This window comes from Pinus tabuliformis, chromosome 5_1, assembly GCF_031772625.1.
Source record: "Pinus tabuliformis cultivar Carrire ecotype Pingquan chromosome 5_1, CPIR1, whole genome shotgun sequence".
In the NCBI taxonomy this organism is placed as follows: domain Eukaryota; kingdom Viridiplantae; phylum Streptophyta; class Pinopsida; order Pinales; family Pinaceae; genus Pinus; species Pinus tabuliformis.
In genome coordinates, this window is record NC_142305.1 from 178,195,321 (window position 1) to 178,221,657 (window position 26,337).

Consider the following 26,337-nt stretch of genomic DNA (forward strand, 5'->3'; position numbering starts at 1 on the left):
CATCACATTGTGATGTCATTGTTTTTTCTAGTTGCCACATTGCTTGTTGTTAATCGCATTGTGACATCATTTGATATTTGTCACATTGCAACTTTATTTGTTGTTGTCACATTGGGAACAATATTAAAGTTAATTCCCATGGTGACTATGGTTCACCAAGGCACCCATGTTAATTATGGTTGATTTGATGCTCCGTTCACTCGCATAGACTTTGTTAACTATAACCCACCATAGTTAATTCTATGCTAAATGTGTGAATCTATAGATTAATATATTAAGTATTTGGGGTTTTCGGAGTGCATTACATTAGATATCATTTTTTTGGATTCAATTGAGTTATGTAAGTTATTCATCTATGACCATCTCCATAAAAAGTAGTACACTAATTTCTCATAATCAATATATTATCAATGTGTTCATATGTAAATCAATGTATTATCAATAGCTTAACAATGTGTTAACATGTAGATGAATGTGTTGATTCGTTGATTAATGTATTATTAATGTATTGATGTGTAAAGTAATATGTAGATTCATGTCTTATTAATTTACATTATTGTTAATTTTTGTAATTCTAAGATCTTTATGAAACCGAGACTTCGATTTTTTCCATTATTATTGAATATCATTATCGTATTGTGATGTTGACGTCTTCAGTTAGCTTTGCATTTCGACTTACACCAAATTTAGTTGAATTAATCCGGGAACGATTTCTTCAAGACAATGAACCTCAACCAGCATTTGTTGAGCTATTAATCTTATAAATAACACGTTTTCAACTTCGAGCAGAGATACGAAAAGAGGATTATCTTTGTAAAAATAAGCAAAAGTGTAATACATTTTTTAATAATCCTTTTGATGTCGGTGTCCTGGTTAATATCATAGGTGAAGATGAGTTCACTTTTTTGTTCATTGTTTTCTTGAGGAGATTAAGAGGGATGGATATCTATGGATATTGTATGATTTATGGCAATCATTATCAACAAGTATGTCAAAGGCTTGCAGCGCCATAATTTGAGACCTTCGATAGGAAAGGAATCTCATCATCTTGAAGGTTTATATCATAAAAAGTTTGCTGCTATCCCCTCTATAGCCTGAGTAAACGATGTCAGTAAGTTCATGAGGATAGCAACTCCACCCCCCATTTAATAATAACTATGAGAAGGAATGACCTTTCCATTGGTGGCTAGTGTATGTCATTGTGGCGAACGTAACTCCATTGAAATGAATCAATATTGTTCACAAGAATAATGCAAATGCTCCCTATCGCGATGAATCTAAAGGCATGAACGAAGTGGTGAAACAAATAGACTCAAGGAGAGAGGCATGAAAGGTTGGACATAGGAATGAATGGTTAGTGTCAATGGATATGGATATTTGGCTCCATTGGTGTTTATTTAATTTTCTAAACTTATTATTTTTTTTAATTTGTTATAAAAAAGAAAATAGATAAGATTAAAATTTGAGATAAATTTTAATTTTTTATTTTATAAAAAGTATTCAAAATATTTTAATTTATTATCAAGGAGAAAATAATAAGATTAAAGTATAAAATGAATCTTAACCTTTTATTTGACAAGACCATAAAAAAATTCAAAATAAAATCTTAACCATTCCCATAATTTCTTTTAAAGAAAATTAAAAATGGTGGAAATACAATTCCTATATACAAATACTTTAAACAAAATATGCTTCCATAAATCACATAGTAAAAGCATAAAATTCCAATATAAAAACGACTATGGACAGAACATATAACCATAAATCATATACTTTAGAAATATCGAGAAAAATCACCATTCATCCAAAAATATTCAATTGAGAAGCCTAATCCGGCCAAATCATCATTTTTCAATTCATATGGAACAGTTGACCTGATTAATCGAGTCAAATTAAGCATTGTCCAGATGTTGAGAAGATCAATCGAGCCCAATCAATCATCCTTCAATTCACATAATTCACATGGTGTGAGAGTGTGTATTGGTCAAAAATACATTACGTATACATCGGCTTTTCCACCCCCTTCGTAGACTTCATATGGATCATCCATTGGTCTTTCCATCGGCCTCCGTAGACTTCAACTATGTCAAGACAAGCTGCCTCCTACCGCTCTTAAGACTCTCTGCAATTCTCTCTGCACACTAATAAGATCGTCTTCGCTCCCATCATTCTTCCATTCTCTCTGCACAAACTCACACTCTCTCGGCTTCGGAGAGGGAAAATGATCCCCTGCCGCCACATCGTCACATATATTTTTGTTACAGCTGTATTATTGTTGTTAGTGTGTTTTGATTACTGGGAAGAGGAGTTTGGTTACCCAGACTGCGCTCCTTCTGATTGTGGAAATTCGACCATCCGATATCCCTTCGGAAATTGTGGCTATGCACCTACTGAGTGCTTAGACAATCAGACCCTTCATATTACCTTGCACGGTTCATCTTACAGTTATTTTGACGGTTCATATTACGGTTATGATGACGCCGCCGTTGTATTCCATGGGAGAGTAATTGGAAACATCACAGGATCGTCCTACCATACTCGAACCCTCCAAATCGCCCAAACCATAGGGGATTCCTCAGTCTTCGGCGATGGCTCAGTCTTCGACTATCGCTCAGTCTTCGACTATCGCTCAGTCTTCAGCCTTTCTCAGGGATACACGGAGGGAACAATTCTGAACTGTACACAACGAAATCAGCAAATCGATAAAAACCTTACGCGGCTCGATTGGGGAGACAAGGACGGCCAAAGCTTCTTCTATAATGGTTCATCCTATAGCCTCTGTACACCCGATGATGCCTTCTGTAGTAATTGCACTTGGTATTCTGTAGTCGTTCCAACGGATAAGAACTACAACATTAGCCGTGATAAGAATATGCAGCAATTCAGTCAAAGAGGATTCCAAATTACATGGAGGATACCCGACTCTTGTCTCTCGTGTAACGCCACTGGAGGAAGATGTTATTATGATCAAGGATATAGTCTAGCTGATTATTGCATTTGCCATCGTGGTGTGTACCACACCAATTGCTCTGAAGGTGAGGATCTCCACAACTTGATTTATTGACCACATGCTTCTTACGTTTCCTTCTCTTAATCCGCTGTTTCCCTTTCCTTACCCTGCAGGACATCACGATGTAGATTATGTGCTATCTGTAGGAGAGACGGCAGGTAAATTTCTTACCTTTAAACCTAAGACCTAGGTTATATGCTATCTGTAGGAGAGACGGAAGTTAAATTTCTCACCATTCGTTACTCTTCCCTATCTTTTAATTTTTCATGATTATTTCCAGGGATATTTGTTGGAGTGTGTGCTCTGTTCAGCGTAGTAGTGGTTTCTTGCATAGTGGTTAGTCGACGATTTTGTTGTACAAGGACTGCCACAGAGGAGCAGAGCATTCGAGCGTTTATGGACCCCATCGCCTCTGGAACTCCCTCTGTTGAAAATTTTTTAAATTATTATTCCTCTCAAGTGCCCACCAGATATTCTTATGCTCAGATTATGATTTACACAAACAACTTGGCAGAAAAGCTTGGTAAAGGAGGTTTTGGAACAGTTTATAAAGGACAACTTCCCACTGGACGTGAGATAGCTGTGAAGATTTTGGATGAATCCAAACAGAGTGAACAACAGTTTATAGCTGAAGTGGCAACAGTGGGTACGACCTGTCATGTTAACCTGGTGCGCCTCTTGGGTTATTCTTCCCAGGGATCCATCAAAGCTTTGGTGTATGAATATATGGTGAATGGTTCCCTTGACAAATATATCCACGGAGGCCATCATGACGAGCTGAGCTGGAAACAACTATATTCAATTGCACTTGGCACAGCTCGGGGTATTGCATACTTACACGACGAGTGCAGAAATCGCATCTTCCATTTTGATATAAAGCCTCACAATGTTCTTCTTGATGCCGGTTTTTGCCCAAAAGTTGCAGATTTTGGTCTAGCCCAAATAACTAATAGAGAGGAAAGCCACATCTCTGTTGCTAACAGAGGAACACTAGGTTACTCTGCCCCGGAGATGTGGTCTAGGATGTATGGAGTTGTCACTGATAGATCTGATGTTTATAGTTATGGGATGTTGGTGATGGAAATGGTGGGGGCGAGACAGAATATTGATTTTCACAATAAAGAGAGCAAGTCAAGCAAATACTTCTACCCAGAGTGGGCTTTCAAGCAAGTGGAGAAGGGCCAGTTTGAGAATTTGAGAGAAGGAAACATGTCAGAGCAAGAGCAGGGCATAGCGAAAAGGTTAAGTTTAGTTGGGCTGTGGTGCATACAGTTCAATGCAGGTCGTCGTCCTTCCATGAGCAAAGCCATCCAACTGCTCGAAGGAGAGGACGACATTATCACTCCTCCATATCCATTCCCCGTTGATTCACCGATGAGACAAATGCAACTCTCTGTCTCTGACCCATCTTCTTCAACGATTACTGCTCCATTTCCATTCCCCATTGATCCAGCGATGGGAGCTATGCAACAGCATGCCTCTGACCCATCTTCTTCCGCAATTTATTCTTTGGAGGTTGAAAAAGGAAGTCCCAAAAGTAATCACCGTGCCCAAACCTTCAGTTAATGTAATATACATGATAGCATCCATGGAAAAGAAACAATCCTACACCATAGTATTCACGAAAAAAACAAAAATTCCCTGAATCACTTTTCAATTGATTTTCTCTGACACTGTAATGGAATAGCTTTTTAGGCTATTAGCTTCAAATGACTCGAAGTCGAAGTTATAGTGGTTGTATTATTGTTGTATTTCTTGATGTTAGATTACAAATGGTTAGGTTGACTTCTGCAAATCCATTTAAATTATTTATTATTACATTTGTTTACATATGAAGGTGTCAATAACATATTAAGTTTTTACTTTAAAATAAAATTTTTATTTTTTATTTTTTATTAATCTATATCGTAAAAAAATATTAATATGTTAATATATATGGTTAATTGTAAAATAATATTTTTAAAATTTTCATTTATTAAAAAACAAAAATATATGAATATTCTAAATTTAATAATGTATTATTGTTATAGACAATTTAATAGATGAAATGAAAAGTTTCAAGATTATTTTTTTCATTTTAAAATTTATGCAGCTTGCTTACGACCTCTATTTAGTGTTAGTATTGCAAATTTTCAATTTTATAAATAATAAAATTTTAAAAAACAAAAATATATGCATAGTTTAAATTTAATAATGTAAGAATATTATTTTTTTAGACAATTTGATAGATGAAATAAAGAGTTTCACAACTATTTTTTTCATTTTAAAACTTATGCAGCTTGCTTACAACTTCCATTTAGTCTTAGTATTGCAAATTTTGAACTTTATAAAAATTAAATAGGTAATAAATTTAATAGAAGATAAATATTTTATAGCCATCTACATTTATAAGTCAATAAATTTATATGATTATATGATTATGTTAATTACATCGATTAATTTATATTTGTTTTAATATTACTTTGGTTTTATGCATGTCACTAATATTGTATTTTTAATGTTAGAATTTATTTGCAGTGGAGTTGTTGGCATTTTTCTTTAATGTTATAATTTCAAAATGTATTAAATAATTTTTATTTTTTTAAGGCTATAAAGTTAAACATATATTACTTTTTTCTTTTCTTAAAATTTATAGTATTATAAAAAGAAATTTTATAGATAGATGTTATTTTTTTATTGTTATTTTAATTAGTAGAAATTTATTTAAATACTAAAGGTTATCAAATATTTCAAGATGTAAGGACAACATCGACCGATTGAAACAGAGGGCACTAGTAGAAATACTTCTGAAGCTGGAGTTCACAGGCAACGATTAGGGTTTGAAGGATAATTGCACAAACTGTAGCCTGAGTACAAACTCTGGAGGAGGACAGAGCTAGAGCGGCAGAACTTCATAGAAGAGGGCAGATTTTGACCCTATAGATGGAAAAAGCGGGGTCCATTGGGACCCCATCATACAAACATATAATAATGAACAAAGAGAAAACGACACTAGACGGAGTGCAAATATTAGGTTCTGAGAAATCAGGCAAGGAAGATGCGACCAACAAAGGAAAGCGAAACAATGAGAGCAAAAATACCAAGAAACAGAAAGAAATCATTGGAAGCAATAGTACAGTGAACAGAGACAGTACAAACCCTTTCCCAGCACAAGGTACACAAGAAAACGAGCCGGAGGAGGAACAATCAAAAGAAAACGAGGATCTAAACCAAGCCAAGGCAGGACAGGAAGGAACAGTGTTGGCAGCCAAGAAGAAAGAAACCCAGGGACCGTGCAAGCCCAAAGCCACTGATACCCTACAGGTAATAATTTCGGATTCGGAACTTTAGGTTTACCCTGACCACATGGTAGAACATGTAGTGATCTACAAATTCATGGGTTTCTGGCCAACAGAACAAGCACTGTGCATGTGGATAAAACAACAATGGAAACCCAAAGGAGATGTAAGACTACACTTACGGGCCAAAGGATTCTTTACAGTGGTTTTTTCCAATCTAGAAGACAAGGATCGAATATTTGATGGAGGACCATTTTTCTTTGCTTCAGCAGGTCTCTACATGCGACCATGGAAACCCAACTTTGTGCTAGAACGGGAAACCTTTAAATAGGTACTGGTCTAGATTCACTTATTCTCCCAACCGATTGACTACTGGGGACATGCAGCACTGGAACAGATCGGCAACAAGTTAGGCACCTTCATCAAAGCCTCAGAAGCGACATCACAGAAAAGATATACCTCTTGCGCTAGAATTTGTGTAGAAATGGATGTTTTGGGAGCACTTCATGAGGGCCTATGCTTGGAATACAGAGATGAAGTGTATTTTCAAGCTACAGACTCTGAGAAAATCCCATTCCACTACAGGAAATGTCATGAGCATGGACATTTGATCAAAGAATGCCCAACAAACAAAATGGTGGAGAAAACCAAGGAGAACAAAGGAGATAAGAATAAGGAAGCTTTTGTTCGACCGAATGCAAGACAAAGAGCAAACAAAAAGAAAAAACAAAGCAAGCACTTCCCTCAAAAACACAAGTAACGCTTTTGGGGTGTTAGAATCAGACATGGAGTCAGAGGAAAACATTCCAGAGAATGAGTCATTGAAAGAAGGCCAACCCACAGCCGCACCAGGAAAGAAAGAAGTTATTTCTAAGCCAACGAGTAGCATCCCACAAACTCAGGGACCAACAAAAGCGTTACAAGAAGATTCAGAGATGATAACCAGTGAGATAGGGCTTGATGATATGGAACTAAGTGTCATGCTGGAACAAGAAGGTATGGATCTACCAAACATGGTAGAAGACTGGAAAAAGAAAGGAATGGAACACATATCAGAAGAGGAGGTAAATAGAATCAACAACTTATTCATAGCAAGACAACAAGCAGAGCTGGAGATGCAGAGAAAGAGCTTCGGAACAACAAAAGGGCTAGGGGTAAGAGCGCAGGGACTGCATCAAACCTCCACCAACACAAATCATCGAAAAAAGAGAGGAAGAAGGATTAATAATGAAGCATTACAAGAACTGGGACAGATGCTCCTAAATTCAGGTAAGATGAAAGCCCTTCAGGCGTTCACACCAACCTCCTAAACTGTGTTATTATGAAAGTAATTTCATGGAATGCTAGAGGGCTAAATAGCCTAAAAAAACAACGTTTATTAAAGAAGAAAGTCAAAAAGGAACAACCAAACATAGTGTTTCTGCAAGAAACGAAATGTTCCAGCAAAACAATGGCCAACATTAGTAAAAAACTAGGTAAATGAATGGACTACCTAGAAACAGCTAGTAGTGGATGGGAAGGGGGCATGGCCATTCTTTGGAATCCATAGGTTATACAGCTCGTTTCCTCTGAAGCAGACAGATCTCATATTTCAGTAGAAGTCCAAATAGTAGGGAATCCAGAAACATATCTATACACAAATGTCTATGGCCCTCAGAAACTAGAGGCCAAATTGCTATGGCTTAACACTTTATCCAATTTGCAGCTAAGATATCCTCAAGCAAAAGCTATCTTCGGAGGGGATTTTAATATGATCACTGCACTCATGGAAAAGAAAGGAGGTATCAAAATGCTCAACAGGGATACTGAAGCTTTCAAAGACTTCATTAAATCGGCCAAGCTAGTAGACGTCTTCCCCAAGAGTGGAGCTTTCACTTGGAACAAAAAAATAGGGGGTGATAGGCAATTCGCCTCTCGACTGGACAGATTCTTAGTGATAAAAACCATTCTCCTGGAAGGGATCACTGTGGAGTCGAACATACTGCCAAGTGGAGGTTCGGACCACTAGCCCATAATAATGACTGTAGCTATCCAAGGCACACCGAGGAATAAGCCATTCAGATTTGAAAAGTTTTGGCTCAATCATCCGGAGTTCATTCCGAAAATTGAACAATGGTGGAATGAACCGTTAGGCATAAGAGGAACTAAAATGTTCATTCTACAAGCTAAACTTAAACACATCAAAGCTAAACTAAAATCATGGAATCAGGAAGTCTTTGGTAACATATTTAAAGAAAAAAAGAAACTGGAGGAGCAAATGGAACAAATTCACAAGGAATGGATCCAAGGAAATATTAACCAAGATACTATGAATATAGAACAAAAACTCATGCAGGACTGGCAGACCAGATGCCAACAGGAGGAAGTGCTATGGAAGCAAAAATCCAGGATACAATGGCTTAAGGAAGGTGAATAGAACACTAAATTTTTCCATAGATCTGCCATTGATCACAGAGGTGCTAATAGAATATTAAGCATTAAAGATGATCAGGGAACCTCAGTTCAAACTCATCAGGAGATCTCGAGCCTTCTCATAAATCATTTCAACCAGATTGCTAGGGAACCTGAGATTGACAGAGAGGGAGCTATTAAAGAATTTTTAACTTCTGTCCCCAAGCTCATCCCTGAGGATCAAAACAAGGATTTAAATCGAGAAATCACCTTGGAAGAAGTAGAAGAGGTTGTGAAAGATATGCCAAATGGTAAGGCACCTGGGCCGGGTGAAGCAGGTCGGATGGCTTCACCATCAACTTCTATAAAGCATGTTGGGAAATCATCAAGCCAGAGGTATGGGAAGTGGTAGAAGATTCTCGACGTTCTGCTTCCATCCTCGAATCCCTCAATTCCACGTTCCTTACCCTTATTCCAAAGGAGGAGGAAGCTAATACTCCATCGAAGTTTCGGCCAATTGCACTGTGTAATGTTTTGTACAAGATTATCTCTAAAGTCATAGCCAATAGACTAAAACCAATTCTTCCAGGAATCATTTCAGAAGAACAATCAGGCTATGTAGAAGGGAGACAAATTATGGACAACATCTTGCTAGCTCAAGAGATGATTCACACTCTCTGAACTCAGAAAAAATCAAGCATGCTAATGCAGTTGGACCTATCAAAGGCTTATGATAAAGTGAACTGGAACTATCTCGAGGCTATTTTAGAAGCCTTCAGCTTTGGGAAATAATGGGTAATCTAGATCTTAGCCCTGGTTAAATCTACCAGATTTTCAATCCTGGTTAACGGAGCTCCCATAGGCCAGTTTACACCCTCCCAAGGTTTACGACAAGGGGACACCCTATCTCCCTTTCTGTTTGATATTCTAATGGAAGAGCTAAGCCAGCTAATCAGTAAAGCAAAAGAGGAGGGAATCATTCAGGGACTCCAACCCTTGCCCTCAAGCCTTGCTGTTATAGACATATTTGGGCACTGCAACCCCAATCTCATATGTCCATAAACCAAGGGTTCCAAAGACCCTAAAAGTGTTGTTTCATACCGTAAAGGAGGTCAGCTGATTACATCATCTCCCAGAAGTTCTCCCTGAAAAACTACTCAGAACTGGTCAAAACTGGACCATACAGACTGCTTAGTGCTAGGGGTGTGATGCATCTCACCTGCTACATGCAAAAAGTGTGATGCATACTAAAAATCCCTTCTGTAGGGTGTGATGAGGGAGATCAGGCAAATGGCAGAGGTAGTTGGCTAGGTAGAAACCCAGAGAATCTTCTAGAAACTGCCCATTTGACACTTGCCTCTCTGAATTCGCCCAGGGATGAGTAAGAGATCATGAAATCTCCAAGTGGAACCTAGAACTATCAGAGAAATGACACTAGTCAAAATCTCAGAAGCTGACTCACCCACCTACAAATATCTATATATGGATCCCTCATCCTAGAGATCCAGAGGCTAGAATTTTGTATTTTGTAAGGAAGTGTTGTTGGTTTCTTTGTGAAACATCATAGTGTTGGGTGATCTACATTTTCATGAGGTGAAGAGGGCTTTCATGCTGGGAAGATGGTGTTGGGTTAGACCAATGGGTTGTAATCCTCTCTTCTACTACTTCTATCAATAAATCTATTTGAGTTTTCCTCCATATTCTTATATATCTCTGAATCTTGTATTGATATATGCATTTGTATGGTTAATATACATCTGATCCTATATTTTTTATGGTTATAGATCTCTATGCTTTGATGGTATTATGCTGCTTTGACTCTACAGGTGTTCTTTGAAGTGGGACAAGTAAAGAAGGAGTGGCGAAGCTCTATCAAAGGAGGGAGGAAACAAGCAAGGAGCCAAGCGAAAGACTGATGTTGGTACTCTCTGCTTCTCTCTCATCTATCTCTCATAAAGGAAAACACAAGTAACTTTAGTTTGTTTGTCTCTAAGATAGTTGCCCGTCTTAGTGGGACTAGCAGCTCTGAATGGACACTAGTTTTCCTGATAACAAAATGGCGACTCCACTGGGGATTAAATAGCTTGTTTGCTTGTCTCTATTTGTTTGCTTTATAAACTACAGATGGAGCCTGAAGTTAAGCCAGCTAACATTCAAACTTCTTTTTCTATGCAACTGCAAAGTAGATTAATGATGCTTTAGTCAATCTCTGGGTTAGTTTATGAACTGAACATCTGACTTGCAAACATTCTAAGTGCCCTGGTGGTAGCTCAAATAACCTCATTAGATCAGCCCCTATGCTTTGTGTTTACTGTCTATCATTAGCTTAGCCTAAATCCTTGAACTAAGCTGCAAACTGCGAGCAAAAACCAAGCTCAGTCTTGTCCCTGGACCATCGTGCTATCTCTCATTGGTAGTCTGGATGCATCGCACCTCCCGTGTGTTGCACATGAGATGCATCCCTGTTTCCCTGTGTTACAAGTGCGATGATTAGGTAAGACTGTTTCTACCTCCAGATTTTGGTTTTTCCTTCATTGTCTTCAGCTTTATTCAGTAGTTTTTTTGTCTATGATCAGTATATCACTATTAAAACTCTATTTCTTTGCATTATTTGGCTTCCATTGATAGAGAATTGTGAATGTTTTTATGTATTTTTCGTCATTTATAGTTCTTCTTTGCAAACAGTAGCTTAATCGAACTGTCGTCTTTTGATTTGAAAGTGTCGCAAGTGTCGTTTTCAGTCAAAGAAAAGAGTTTTGTAAAGTCTTCCTCTTTTAGATAGTCGATTACACTTTTGCCATTGTATTTGATTTGAATCATCAATTCTTTGAAGTGTCGAAAACAGTTTTCAAATCGAAATTGAAAGTGTTTTCTTAGTCTTCCTTTCATTTTTTGAATTCGAAATCACAAAGTGTCGTCTCAGTATTCCTTTCGTTTTTGGAAAGAAAATTGTTAGTACTGTCACTTTGAAAGGAAAATAGTTTGGATCTATACTTAGCATTCTTTTTTTCATTCACACATTAAGAAAGCGGAAAACAAATACATGCATGTGCATTTGCATTTACATTGCATGCGGATTTGATTTAGGACAGTGCATCTTAGTGTGTGCTCTCTGCTCTATGTTGAAAGGATTTTACTTCTCTTTCCTTAGTAGCTATGATTTTCATTGCAAAAAGAAAGTAAACGACTGTTTATCATCTTAGATTGCATATTTAGGAATTGTATATCTACATCACGCGGTGAACCTTAAAGGCAAACTTCTTAAGAAAGATCAACTGTAAAATAAACCTCAATGAACATAAAAACACTTTGGAACCTAATGCACAACATCTAGAAGTCTAGGCTAGAGACGTATTCCAGCATCGTAAAGCCTAATAACTATCATTTTCATCATAGGTTGGGTGATTCCTCCTCTTTGATACGACAAGTGCCAGTACGGACTTGTGCTCCCACGTACCATTGAGTATATATTGGGAGACCACAATAGGCTATATCCCTTATCCTTAGGAAGCCATGTCTGCCACCCTATCAATCACAATGCACTGAACACAACATTTGGGAAGATTGACTGCCATACCTTAAAAAGTATTTTGCAGTTTTTCGATTGGTTTGGTAATCACTCTGTCTAGATTTCCAGAGTAGTCACTTTCGTTCCTTTTTAGACTCCTTAAAAGAAAATGTCTATCTGAGCACTTGTCACTTCAGGCTCATTAAAAATTGAAGGCGACTAGAGTCATCTTTAGCTTTTTCTCGACTCTTAAAAATTGAAAAAGAAAGTTGTGTCAAAGCGTCATAAAATTTATTTTAATCGGAATAACATCACTGTTCCCTCGTTGGTCTTAGGTTGAAAAAATGGAGTCCACCAATCAAGGATTTCCCCTTGGGGGGAATCCTAGTCCCTTCTCCTCTTGGGGAGATGTTGGTGCACCTCATATGGCCACATTGTCCCTTCCAGGACTTACAATTGGCCTGCCAGTATGGCTTTTCTCAACCTCTGTCGTTCAAAACACCGTGATTCCTGAGCAATCAAATCAACAACCAGATGATACTAGAGTTACCCCCCAACCTTCTACTTTGTTTTTTTCTCCCTCTCCTTCTTCCTCTTTGCTTGGTGAAGCTATTAAAACTAAAAACCAAGTAACTGAGAAGAAGAAGAAAGGGAAGGAGAAGAAGAAGAATAAGCCAACGACAAAAGGGGGCAACCATGCATCATCTGGCGAAAATCCACACACTACACCATCCAAACCTAAATCTCCATGTGTCATTTGCAAAGGAGACCACTATCATCGAGATTGTCCTTGCATCCCATGGATCTTAAGGGACTGGTCTCCCCGCTTGCACAATCCGGTGTCCTCAACCTCTGACAATCATGTTGAAAGTACACCGTCAACTAGTGAAAACGAAGTCAATGGACAAAAAGAAAGATCTAAATTCCCATGTAAACTGTGTGAATCCGATCATGCCCTCCACCATTGTCCCTTCTTGGACGAAGCTAAAAGAGTCTTGGATAACTGTCCTGCTTCACCACTACAGCTTCCTCCTAGATACAAGAAACTCTTGCTGAGTCCATCACTAGTTGAAAATCTGACTGACACACCTTTGTTGTTGGTCGAAGCATCTATCATTGAAGATAAACCCTCTGAGTCCACACAGGACCAAAGTCAACAGGTCGAGATGGCAGTTGACCCAGTCTTGTCTTCAGAAGGTCTAGCTTCAGATGATACAGTCACCAAAGAGAATGAGAACGACACCATTCAGATTCTTTTTGTTAACACAGAATCTGATGAACCTAGGGGAAATCTACCCGTTACTTTACTATAGGAAGGAAGTTCGTCAGAGATTCATCCAGCCGTCTATTCGGTCCCTCCTCCAAGCAATCTAGTCATTTCCTTCAATTGGAATCTACTAGGGAGACCCCACCTACTATCTAATGTACCATTCCAAATCATAGTACAAGCTTACAGAATGGTCATGGTTGGTACTATCATAGATGAAGGGGCTTATGTGAGTATCCTTTCCTCCACTGCTTAGAAAGCACTTGGTTCGCCATTGCTTCTACCTGAGATTCGAAATCTGTCAGGCTTCAACAAAGGAACCAGTTGATCATTAGAGATCCTTCCAAATTTGCCTATAACTTTCAGAAGGAAAATTGTTTATCTGAACGTGATGGTAGTCCAAGGGCCATTAGATTACAATCTACTCCTTGGACGTGACTACATTTATAGCATGGGAGCTATTGTTTCCTCACTCTTTCGAGTGATGTGTTTCCCGCATGAAGGCAGAGTGGTCCAGCTCGTCTACTAGCTTTCATTCCCCGATTCAAACACAGCTACTAGTCAAGTGCCATCCCTAACTGGTCTTTTTGCACAAGGAATGTTTCATCAATCGCCAGTCCATCCACCTGATGATCGTGAGTGATTCGGTGAATGTGAATAAACACAGGAGGCATGCGCCCTAGTCTGCTTTGGTAGGAAAACCCCAGCTATAAGGTAGGTTTCCGTGTAGGATAGATGACTAGTCTGACTCCCCTGTTCGTTTAGGAAAATGGAAGTAGACTGGAAAAGGATTCCTCCATAAAAATTTATGTCTATTCCTGACAGAGCCAAGGAAGTGTTTTTTCTGCAAATGCGGATAAAACAATCTTGCTAATGCAAGAACTTCCGTATGGTAACATGGAAGCTCTATTTCGTTATACCTGGGGGCATGCAAACCTTTTTGCATGCAAGTGAAAAGCGACCATTTATTTTCTTAGTTTGTAGGCTCTTAACCCTTTAAATTCTTAGGTTAGTCGTTCGTAGCTTGCATAAAAAAAAGCTTCCAAGCAAAGTTTCGAATGGGGCAAGCTCCCTAAAAAATGAACATATCGATGAGACATCCTTATTATATGACTCGCACGAGCAATGTTTCTGCAAAGTTCAAGCTCGTTAAAAAATAAACCTAGCTATGAGCATATGTTCCCCCAGAGTTTAAGCTCATTAAAAAATGAACCCACTTCCGGTAAATAACCTTTGTGATCACATTACTATCAGCTTTTGAGCCTTGGTCATGTTCTTACCATCACCTCCACTTTTTAGCCGATCATCCGCCTCCACTTGATTGTTTACCCTTTTGAGGAACAACTGTGAAGAGTGATTCTGTTAGCCACTTTCTTTACACTACCATGATTGAAAAGTTCAAAATCTTACCTGGAACCAGCTGCTACTCGAAAATATCACTCGTTCCTCAAAGACGAGTCTCCTTTAAGCTCTTTTCATCTGACTCGTAAAATATGAAAAGATTGCCAAGTAATTGGCATCTCCAGCTCGTTAAAGTCATTGGAAGTGTCATCCCTCCTTTATATTTTATTCTTTTTGGACCTGAGGGATCATTACACAAAAATATCAAGCGCTTGTCTTGTTCGGCTCGTTAAAACTATCGAGAAGTCATCCCTTTCGTATTATTTTATATTTTTTCGGACTTAAGGGTTTATATTATGAAAAAGGACTACTGGAGTTGCCTTTCCATCTCTTTTTAGACTCTCTAAAATTGAAAAGGACCAAGTTATCTTTGTTGTTAAACTCGATAAAACAATAGCGACAAACTTGTCCATGTAGACAAGAGCAAGTTTCACTGTCGCTAGGCTCGTTAAAACATAGTGACGGGTTTTCCTGAAGGGAAAATTATAGAACAAGCATACGTTATCCTCCTCAAGCTTGACAAAAATAAAAAGGTACTGGTCAGAAATGACTGGGGAAAAATTCAGAAGAAAACTTGAAGAACTTTATTGGTAGCAAGTCGCTCTTGAACATGACACTTTCACTCCATCACCATGATTGAGTCGAGTTGGATTATTCTGTTTACCGGTCATATCACCATTGGTCCTCTGTATTATCCATTTTGGGGGTTTACGCTACCAATCCATTTAAGTGTCGTCGATATGTTTAAGAGAAGTCGCTTAGAGAATTCACCAACCCAGCTAACATCTCATCCGCTACAATACCTTCATGCTTCATTCTTTCATGACCACCACCCCAAACCTTGTATCATCAGATTGTTTTCACCTCCACAAAATCATTTGCTCCGTTTCGTGTCGTAGATGTGGGATTCATTAAGGCACTCCTACGACGAGTCACTTCTTGTCGACATCAGCTCATTATCGAATAATTTGACTTAGAAACAACCCTTTTAGTACTTTGAAGCTTGCATGCCTCAATGGCAAGTTTCTCACTTCCGGCGACAGGTTTACATCAATGGCCTTCGACTGAAAGATTTTGCGTGGTGTTTGACATCAACTCATGTATTCACACCACATGAATTGTATTGCAGTACCTTGAGGATGATCATCATTATCGGTGATTCCTCTCCCACCTGTTAACATCTTACATTATTGGCTGGTAATCAAGCGATGTCTTTCCATGTTTGACATCAGAACATCTTTTCACATGGATCGACTTGTACTTCGGGTGAAGATTGAATGAGTTTGAATACCCCGGATCTAGTTTCATCCATTCGGGCTATGATATATTCAGGAAAATAAAGACATCAAATGTACATCATAGCTGCACAGATAATCATCCAAGCCAAAGGATGATGGCTCTACCAGAATCATCAGTCTATCACACAGACGGTTCTCTATCATATGTACATGAAAATGAATTTATAAAGCTGAGCATGGGAATGCCTGCCTCAGCTAGATCATGAAGATAATGTATTGTATTGTATCTTATTACAGGTCACCTTTTAGTTCGAGAAACCTCGGATCCTCATGATAAAGCATTTCACCCGACATTAGAAGATTTATGACCTCATGCTTTAGGGGGCAATTGTTATAGACATATTTGGGCACTGCAACCCCAATCTCATATGTCCATAAATCAAGGGCTCCTAAGCCCCTAAAAGTGTAGTTTCATACCCTAAAGGAATAAGGTCAGCTGATTAATCATCTCCCAGAAGTTCTCCCTGAAAAACTACTCAGAACTGGTCAAAACTAGACCATACAAACTGCTCAGTGCTAGGGGTGCGACGCATCTCACCTACTACATGCAAAAAGTGCAATGTATACTGAAAATCCCTTCTTTAGGATGTGATGAGCGAGAGTAGACAAATGGTAGAGGCAGTTGGCTAGGTGGAAACCCAGAGAATCTTCTAGAAACTGCCCATTTGACACTTGCCTCTCTGAATTCGCCTAGGGATGAGTAAGAGATCATGAAATCTCCAAGTGGAACCAAGAACTATCAGAGAAATGACACTAATCAAAATCCCAGAAGCTGACTCACCCACTTGCAAATATCTATATATGGATCCCTCATCCTAGAGATCCAGAGGCTAGAATTTTGTATTTTGTAAGGAAGTGTTGTTGGTTTCTCTGTGAAACATCATAGTGTTGGGTGATCTAGCTTTTCATGAGGTGAAGAGGGCTTTCATGCTGGGAGGATGGCGCTGGGTCAGACCAATGGGTTGCAATCCTCTCTTCTGCTACTTCTGTCAATAAAGTTATTTTAGTTTTCCTCCATATTCTTGTATATCTCTGAATCTTGTATTGATATATGCATTTGTATGGTTAATATACATCTGATCCTATATTGTTTATGGTTATAGATCTCTATGCTTTGATGGTATTATGCTGCTTTGACTCTACAGGTGTTCTTTGAAGCGGGACAAGTAAAGAAGGAGTGGCGAAGCTCTGTCAAAGGAGGGAGGAAACAAGCAAGGAGCCAAGTGAAAGACTGAGGTTGGTACTCTTTGCTTCTCTCTCATCTATCTCTCATAAAGGAAAACACAAGTAACTTTAGTTTGTTTGTTTCTAAGATAGCTACCTGTCTTAGTGGGACTAGCAGCTCTAAATGGACACTAGTTTTCCCGATAACACCTACAACTACTCATCAGTAGTTTGTCGATGACACAATGTTTCATGGTATGCCCTTGCTCAAAGAAGCTCTTGGCTTCAAAAGTATTCTCAATCGCTTCTATATGGCCTCAGGTATGGAGCTAAATATAGCTAAATCTTCTATTTTCTTTTTCAATATGCACATTGCTATCTAGAAGAATCTTTCTAACATCCTAGGTTTCAAAAGATGCAACCTCCCTTCAAGATACCTCGACATTCCACTGACTGATAGACCCTGGCAAAAATTGCATTGGGAAAGAGTTATTGCCAACCTAGAGAAAAGGTGTCACCATTGGATGCACAGGACCCTTAACTTTGCAGGCCGCCTAGTCCTCACTAAATCCATCCTCTAGGCTATGCCAAATTACATGCTCTCCATTCTCCCGATGCCTAAAGGTGTTCTTCAGAAAATCTGATTCATCCAAAGATAGTTTCTTTGGTTGGGCAATTCAGGGAAGCAAAAGTGGTCTCTAATGGCATGGGATAAAATCTGCAAACCTAAACAATTGGGTGGGTTAAATCTGTAGGACCTATTCACAGTTAACCATGCATGTGGTGGAAAATTATGGTGGAGGTGGCTAAAGGAACCCAATTTTCCCTGGGCCAAACATTGGAAAGAAAAATATGATAATAACTACAGCTTGCAAAATTTGATCAGGATGCAAGAAACCCTTGATGGCTCTCCAATTTGGAACCTTGTTAGAACTAATCGACACATAATTCAGGAACAAAGCTTTTGGGAAATCCGAGATGGAAAGAATGCCCTGTTCTGGGAAGATGCTTGGCAACAATTACCTAAGCTGGAAAGCCCTGAATTCTTAAACATTCAAAGAAGAAGCCAGGAGCTAGGGAGGACAACAGTAAACCATTACTGGAAACCTAATGAGAATGACCAAGCATGGAGAAAGTGGTTATTCAGTGATACAGAACCGTCGGAAGGGGAAAATAATAGTATAAGAGCACTGAAAACAGAGCTGGACAAAAGAAAGATAAGGAATGCACGGGATGCTGATCAACTACGTTGGGGCAAGCTCGAGGGGGGCAACTTCTCACTCAAAGAAGCAAGAGTCTATATAGAAGGAAATGAACATAAGGAAATAGTCAAGTGGTACAGTAAAGTTTGGGATGCACAACTTTGGCCGAAGATTAAAACTTTCCTCTGGCTCTTGATGCACCGAAGAATGCTTACTTGGGAGAACCTTCAGAAAAAAGGGTTCATAGGTCCCTCACATTTCCCTCTATGTGGAATTGAGGAGGAAACCATGAATCACCTCCTCAATACTTGTGAATGGATAGATAGCCTCTGGAATTGGATGGAAACCATATTTAAGAGGACGGACAGGGTAAGAAACTCAATTCAGGAGAGTATAGAGAATTGGAGAGGCAATTTCTCCAAAACCCAAATGGTTAATTCAATTTGGAAACTTATCCCAGGGTTTATAGTGTGGACAGCATGGAAAGAAAGAAACAGAAGAGTGTTCCAAAATGAAACCAAAAACATAGAACTTATTAAAGGCACAATTCTGCAAAACATAAGAGAAACAGTTCTTACCAGAGGGAAAGCTGAACAGAACAAGGATTTCTCAGTCTGTGACTTGCAAATTCTGAAGGCATTTGGCATTGAGATAGGAACCATCACTGTTTCTTCAAATCAGCTACAACAACAAGGCACCTCCATGAATGCCTGGATTCCTCCACCGACAGGCTTTCATAAACTCAACTTTGATGGGGCTTCCCGGGGGAATCCGGGACCTACAGGTATAGGAGGAGTTCTGCAAGATTACAAAGGGGAAATACAACATATTTTCAGCCAATCGCTGGGTGAAGGAACTAATAATGAAATGGAATTTGCAGCTTTAGAGCAAGGATTAAGAATTCTTAGGCGCCTGAAAACAGGAGCTACCATGGTGGAAGGGGATTCTCAATTGGCTATCACAGAAACAAGGAGATTGTAGGTAGGGGTGAAACCGATCAAGGTCATGAAGCATTGGAGGCTGGCCAAGGTTACAGAGCTCATAGCAGAGCACCTCTCTTGCCTTGACGGAATCATACTACAAGCAGTGAGAAGAAAGGCAAACGCAGTGGCTGATCATCTGGCCAACTACGGGATCGATAACCACTTCACCTACCCAAACACATGTTGGCATGAAGTCACATGCACTGAACTTCGGAGTAAGTGCACACTTCTCTTGAGACAAGACATAAGTTAATGAAAGAAGTGGTGCATGGTACGAAGGATTTTTCCTTAATTGTGATTGAAGATAGCCAATCGAAGGAATATCAGGGGACAGACCCATGAAGGACATGAGGAGAAGTGGGAAATCATCCACAAGGACATAGTGCACCAAACGAGGTGGACAACCAACAAAAATTATGATCAGCGCCATCAGCAAATCACAGGGCAGGACACATGGCATTCAACAAATAGGCTCAAGCGTGGCAGAGTTAAGACTAAGGATACTCATGATGAACAGAAATTGGGAATTCGTAACAATAGTTATTATGGTAGGATCAGCGCCTATCCGACGGCGAAGTGGGAGACCTTGGGCTAGACCTGGCCACCATCTACTATATCTAAAGCCTCCCACCAGAAGATCGACACACAATTCTCTCGCAACTTGCAACATAGCAATCGTTGTGATACCAGAAGTTTAAGTGTTTCTGCATTTTGCAATAGCAGTATGGTGCGTGAAGGTAGTTGAAATATTTCGGCCAACTGGGACCTGCAGAAGGCCCGGGAGGCCTATGAAACTTGGACTACCCAAAAAGAAAAGAGAAAAATCAAAGAGATAGAAGCGGTTGTAACAGAAGAGGAAGAACATTTGGAAGAGCAAGATCTGGAGTAGGAAATAGAATGGCTTCATGATCCGGGCACTGCAACCACTAGAGCAACTCAATTTGTTCGAACACAGGCTGAATTGTGGAGGATGAAAACCATGCTAGCCAAGGCGCTTAGCATGCAGGGCGAAGACATCAAAAAAGTTCATCAGGAAACCTCTCTCATTTCGACAGAGCACATGGCTAGACTGGATGCCATGGAATTCAATCTCAGCGCCCTGATTCAGGAAGTCGGAGTCCTCTCGAAGAAACTGACTGTCCTCATCAGTCTCCTCAGGCACTCCATACATCAGGGATCGTCAGCTGCGATGGAGGTCATGACGGAAGCAACCGATACCAGTCAGGGGAAGTAGACCATTCCTCAGCGGAATCCTCAACCTGAGAAAATGACTGCAATGGCTAGCCCGAGTGCTCCTAGTAAATATTATGTAATCTTAAAGTTGTAATGGCTTCTCTGTTTCAGATCTCTCTTCTTGTTTTGGCATGTTTTGTTCCTAGTTGCTAGAATACTGGTTTCTTGTTACTGATGAGGTCCTCCTGGTCCTCCTTCTTTCCTTTTGGTACCACTGTCGAGTCACCTAGGGTGATGAACTATTTTTTTGTATCAAGCCCCTCTTTAGGCAATCTTGCGTGGTTAGCCTCGGGCTCAGGAAATCATGGTTTTGCGGCTCATGGACATTTCGAGCGGGCAAGGAAGTTTTAGTTTTGTCTTTGCGTGCAGACCATTTTGTGTCTTATGTATTTTAGGAATTAATATAAAAACTGCTAATCTACAAAAAAAATATATATATTTCAAGATGTAAACTATTTTTTTTAAAGGAAAAACTTGAAAATGTGCTTTAATATTTGAGAGATTTTATTCCTTTCAATACTCAATAGATTAAGATTTAAGATAGATCTATTCTAGCTCTTAATAAAAGATATTAATATAAATTTCATATATCTTTTTATAAAAATATTATTATTTTAATTTGATTAAAACTTTGATAATACATACAATTACAATATATGAAATTGGCATTTTTTCACATGTTTTATAAAATTTTAAATGCCATGCTTAGATTATATATATATATATATATATATATATATATATATATATATATATATATATATATATATATATATATATAATTGCAAATATTAAGTTTTATATGTTTATTAAATATGTTGGGCCTAGAGGCATCTAGCATGACCAAAATCATATCCCCTTATGGACCACCAACCCTAATTCCATTCTAGCCATTTGGTTTTCCTTAATGGTGATGAATCAATCTCCATTAGCTCACATAGTTTTTTCTATTAATTTTAAAAATAATGTATTCCTAAATATTATGGTTATGAAAATGAATTATTATTATTTTAATTTATTTTAATGTGATATGCACATTATGATTTTTTTCAAAAAAAAAATATAAACAAAATTACTATATAGCAAATTGAATTGAATCTATTTTTTCTTTATATATATATATATATATATATATATATATAAAGTTTTATATATTTATTAAATATGTTCAGCCTAGAGGCATCTAGCATGACCAAAATCATATCCCCTTATGGACCACCTAACCTAATTCCATTCTAGCCATTTGGTTTTCCTTAATGGTGTTGAATCAATCTCCATTAGCTGACATAGGTTTTTCTATTATGTAAAAAATAATGTATTCTTAAATATGATGGTTATGAATATGAATTATTATTATTTAAATTTATTTTAATGTGATATGCACATTATGATTTAAAAATAAAAATAAAGATTATAATATAGCAAATTGAATTGAATGTATTTTTTCTTTTTATACTTGAGCCCACATTATGTTTTATTATTTAACTTGTCATTTTACAACCACAACAACATCCCCATACTAGACTATAAATTACCTCTAGACACAATAATAATAGAATAAATTTTATAGAATTTAAAAATATTTATAAAATCAAAATTTAATTTACTTTCAACTTTCAATATAATAAAAACAATATCTTAATACATCTAAATATTATTATTATATATATTAATATTATAAACGCTAAAATTTCTTTAGGTCAATAGCTATGCAATGAGGAGTTAGGGCTTTGATTTGCATGTTCTGAATCGCGTTGTAGCATCACTAGATTTGATAGGAAATAATTAGCAAAAGACTTCACCATTTCCATTATTTTCTAGATAAGGAGTGGAGAGATCCCCTCTTATCCAAACGTGGTCACATGAAATAGCAGTGGGCATGACGTTGCCAAAGGAAACAGTCAAGCATTGGGCGGTGACAATGGGAACAGAGTGGCAGGCCCGGATCCAAGGACAACGCCTTTCGAGAGTTGGAAAAAAACTAATGTTTGTCATACCCAACAATATGTTGGAAAGCTATAGGAAGTATATGAAAGGCCACACTTTGATGTGTAACTTCATAGGTATATGGTCGTCGGAGAAAAAAGGTAGAAAGAACCTATAGGATTCGATCTAGATGGTAGGAGATTTGCTGGTGAATTTAAGGCGGGTGGTACCGCTTTCACCAGTATTCAGACAGATTAATAAATCTTATAAATGAAGATCATAACCTGGAATATCTGGGGTGTCAACAGTCGAGGAAAAGAGATACCTTAAGGAGTATATAACACAGGAGAGACTGGGCATTGTGTTGATCCAGGAAGCTAAATTGTCTAAAGCAACACTGAGAGAGATATGCATCAGGCATTAGATTAATTATGTACTTATAGCTCTAGATGCCAAAGGAAGTGCAGGTGGATTAGTATTTCTATAGGATTCTAGACAAATCATCTTTAGTGATTGGGTTAGTTTTCCTAGAATCCTCACAGGGTGTTTCATTCACATAGGAACTCGAGAATGGGTTTTTCTTATGGTTGTGTATGGACCTCACATTCTAGGTGAAAAAGCAGATTTATTGTGAGATCTGAACAAGGTAAGAAGTACAAGAGATGATGAGTTATGGATAATGGTAGGGGATTTTAACCTAATCACCTCATTAGATGCGAAGAAGGGGGGAACATGCCACTTGGACCTGGAAGACAAGAAATTCAACAATTTGATCACAGATATGAGATTGGTAGACATCCAAACCAACAATGGGGTTTTTTCTTGGAACAATAATCGAGGTGAAAGCACCGAGTGGCATCCAAACTTGACCAATTCTTAGTATATCAACAAATGTTGAGTAAATATATTTTCATAGAAACCTAAATCCTCCAATGCTTAGGATCATGCCATTGGTCGATCAGGCTGGAGATGGATCTCAAATTAGGCCCTCAGAATCAACGTTTTCAATTTGAGGCTTTCTAGCTCAGAGATTCAAACTTCATAGGGAAATTGGAGACATGGTGGAAAGCAAGCACAAAAAAGGGAAGGAAAAAAATGAAAACCTTTTAGTTCAAGTTGAAAGAGCTCAAGCAAAAAATCAAAGATTGGAATAAGTATGAGTTTGGGAACATTATGACATACTAGAGAGCACTCCAAGAAAGGATGAAATGGATCCAACAAGAAATGATCAATTCTTGAAGAACAAAGACACTCACAGTGGAATAAAAAGTGATGTTTGAATTAATAAAAAATATCCACTGGAAAGCTCTATGAAAGAGAGTCTGAACCAGGAGAGTCTGGCTCTACAAAACACTCTGCATTGTTCTTGTACATCACACATTAAATAATGCACACAGTTTTAGGGAAGTTAGAACCATACCCTAAGAAATAGAAACTAATTCCTATCCCGAGGTACCGTGAACCAATTCACTATTCTAGGATATTCTCCATTATCTCTAACACTCCCCCTTAATGGAGAAGGGGTTCACAAATATGCCTAACATCTCCCTAAACATCTCAAACTTAATTTTTCCAAGAGGCTTAGTGAAAATGTCTGCAACATTTTCACATGTATTACAATATACCAGATGGATTTCTTTTGATTGCACTTTCTCCCTGACAAAGTGGAATTGTGTATCAATGTGTTTAGTGTTATTGTGAAACAACAGAGTATTAGAAAGTTTGATTAAACTCTGATTATCACATTTGATTGTTGTTGCATCTTTCTGTTCTTCCCCAACATCCTGGAGAAGTCTCCGTAACCAAACTGCCTCACATGTCACTGCACACATGGCTTGATACTCTGCTTCCGCTGAAGACAAGGAAACTATGTTCTGTTTCTTGTTGTTCCATGTAATTACCCTGGATCCAATGCTAAATTCATAGCCTGTTATGGATCTGCGGTCGTCTACATTTCCAGCCCAGTCTGAATCTGTAAATCCTGTCAATCTAACATCAGAGGAATCAATATAAATAATATCATAGTCTACAGTACCTTGTAGATACATCGAGACACATTTTGTTCCATTCCAATGACTCTCAAGTGGCTTGGACATGTATTGACTTAACACACTGACTGTATAAGCCAAATCTGGTCTAGCAGTGGTCAGGTAGATTAGGCTCCCAACCAGATATCTATAAAGTGTCGCATCTACCTCTTTAGAGCCATCCTCACTCTGAATTTTATTTTTCTATTGTAATGTTATTGTTGCAGCCTTACACTAATCCATTCTGAATCTTTCCAGTAGACCTTTGACATACTTGCCCTAGGATAGAAAAGTTTGCCTTGAATCTCTCCAAATCTCAAGACCCAAACAATATCTTAATTCACCAAGGTCTTTCATTTCAAAGAACTGTGACATTTGTTGCTTGATTTCTTTGATTAGAGCAATAGCAGCACCTGTAATAATTAAATCATATACATACAAAGAAATCAACACTATTCGCCCCTATTCATCTTTCATGGTATACAGATTAGGGTTGTTTTTACTTCTATTGTAGCCAAGTTGCAAAAAAAATGAATCAATCTTTTCATACCAGGACCTGGGTGCTTGATTTAGTCCATATAGAGCTTTCTCTAATCTACAGACTAAATGTTCTTTCCCTTTCTTGAAAAACCCCTCAAGTTGCTCTAAATAAACCTCATCTTTCAGTTCTCCATTTAAAAATGCATATTTGACATCCAGTTGGTGAATCATCCAATGTTTCTTAGTAGCTAAAGAAATCAACATTCTGATGGTATTTAGTTTAGCTATGGGGGCAAAGGTTTCTTCATAGTCAATGCCTTCTTTTTGAGAATACCCCTTCGCTACCAATCTATATTTTAATTTATCTATGGTTCCATCTGCATTAATCTTTGGTTTATACAACCATTCACAACCTATGGTTTGCTTCCCTTTAGGAAGTTCAACCAACTCCCAAGTGGTGTTCCTAATTATAGATTCATATTCTTGTTCCATAGTTGTTTTCCATTCACTACATTCATTTTCTTCCTTATAACTAGATGATTCAACTACATTCATCATACTAGTTATGAAAGCATTTATCCTGTATCTAGCAGGCAATTGAGTCTACCTACCAGATCTTCTGAGCATTGGTGTAGCTTCTGACCTATTATGAGTTTCCTTTGTTGGACTTGGCTTGATTTCTACATTTGAATTCTCTCCTACTACCATTGTCTGATGATCTTGGTTGTTTCCTCTTTCTTCACTTTCTTCCATCAAGAACGGAATATCCCATTCCTCGTTGCATTTATGAGATTCTTCATGATCCTGCTTATGGAATATGACATCTCTACTAACAAAAATCTTATGAGTAGAGGGATTAAATAATCTATAAGCTTTATATTGTGAACAATACCCTATAAAGGTACATCTGATGGCTTTGGAATCTAGTTTTCTTTTGTCTTCCTTTGGAATATGGGCAAATGCTTTAGACCCAAACACTCTTAAATGTTTTATTGCGGGCTTAAATCCATATAATGCTTCATAGGGAGTTTTAAACTCAAGACTCTTTGTAGGACTCATATTTTTCAAATAAACTGCAGTATTCAGTGCTTTAACCCAAAAACCATTCGAATGATCCTTACCTTTCAACATGCTCCTAGCACATTGCACCAATGTTCTGTTCTTTCTTT

The 26,337-nt window shown here is 38.1% G+C and overlaps 1 protein-coding gene across 1 annotated transcript; it reads left to right on the forward strand.

Moving 5' to 3' along the window:
• The first annotated feature begins 2,071 nt into the window (after positions 1–2,071).
• Positions 2,072–4,737, forward strand: LOC149163998 (LEAF RUST 10 DISEASE-RESISTANCE LOCUS RECEPTOR-LIKE PROTEIN KINASE-like 2.5). Its single transcript, XM_089430842.1, has 3 exons — positions 2,072–3,035; positions 3,124–3,168; positions 3,291–4,737. The coding sequence occupies exons 1-3, from the start codon at positions 2,222–2,224 to the stop codon at positions 4,574–4,576; spliced, it is 2,145 nt and encodes a 714-aa protein (XP_089286968.1). The 5' UTR covers positions 2,072–2,221; the 3' UTR covers positions 4,577–4,737.
• The last annotated feature ends 21,600 nt before the right edge of the window (positions 4,738–26,337 follow it).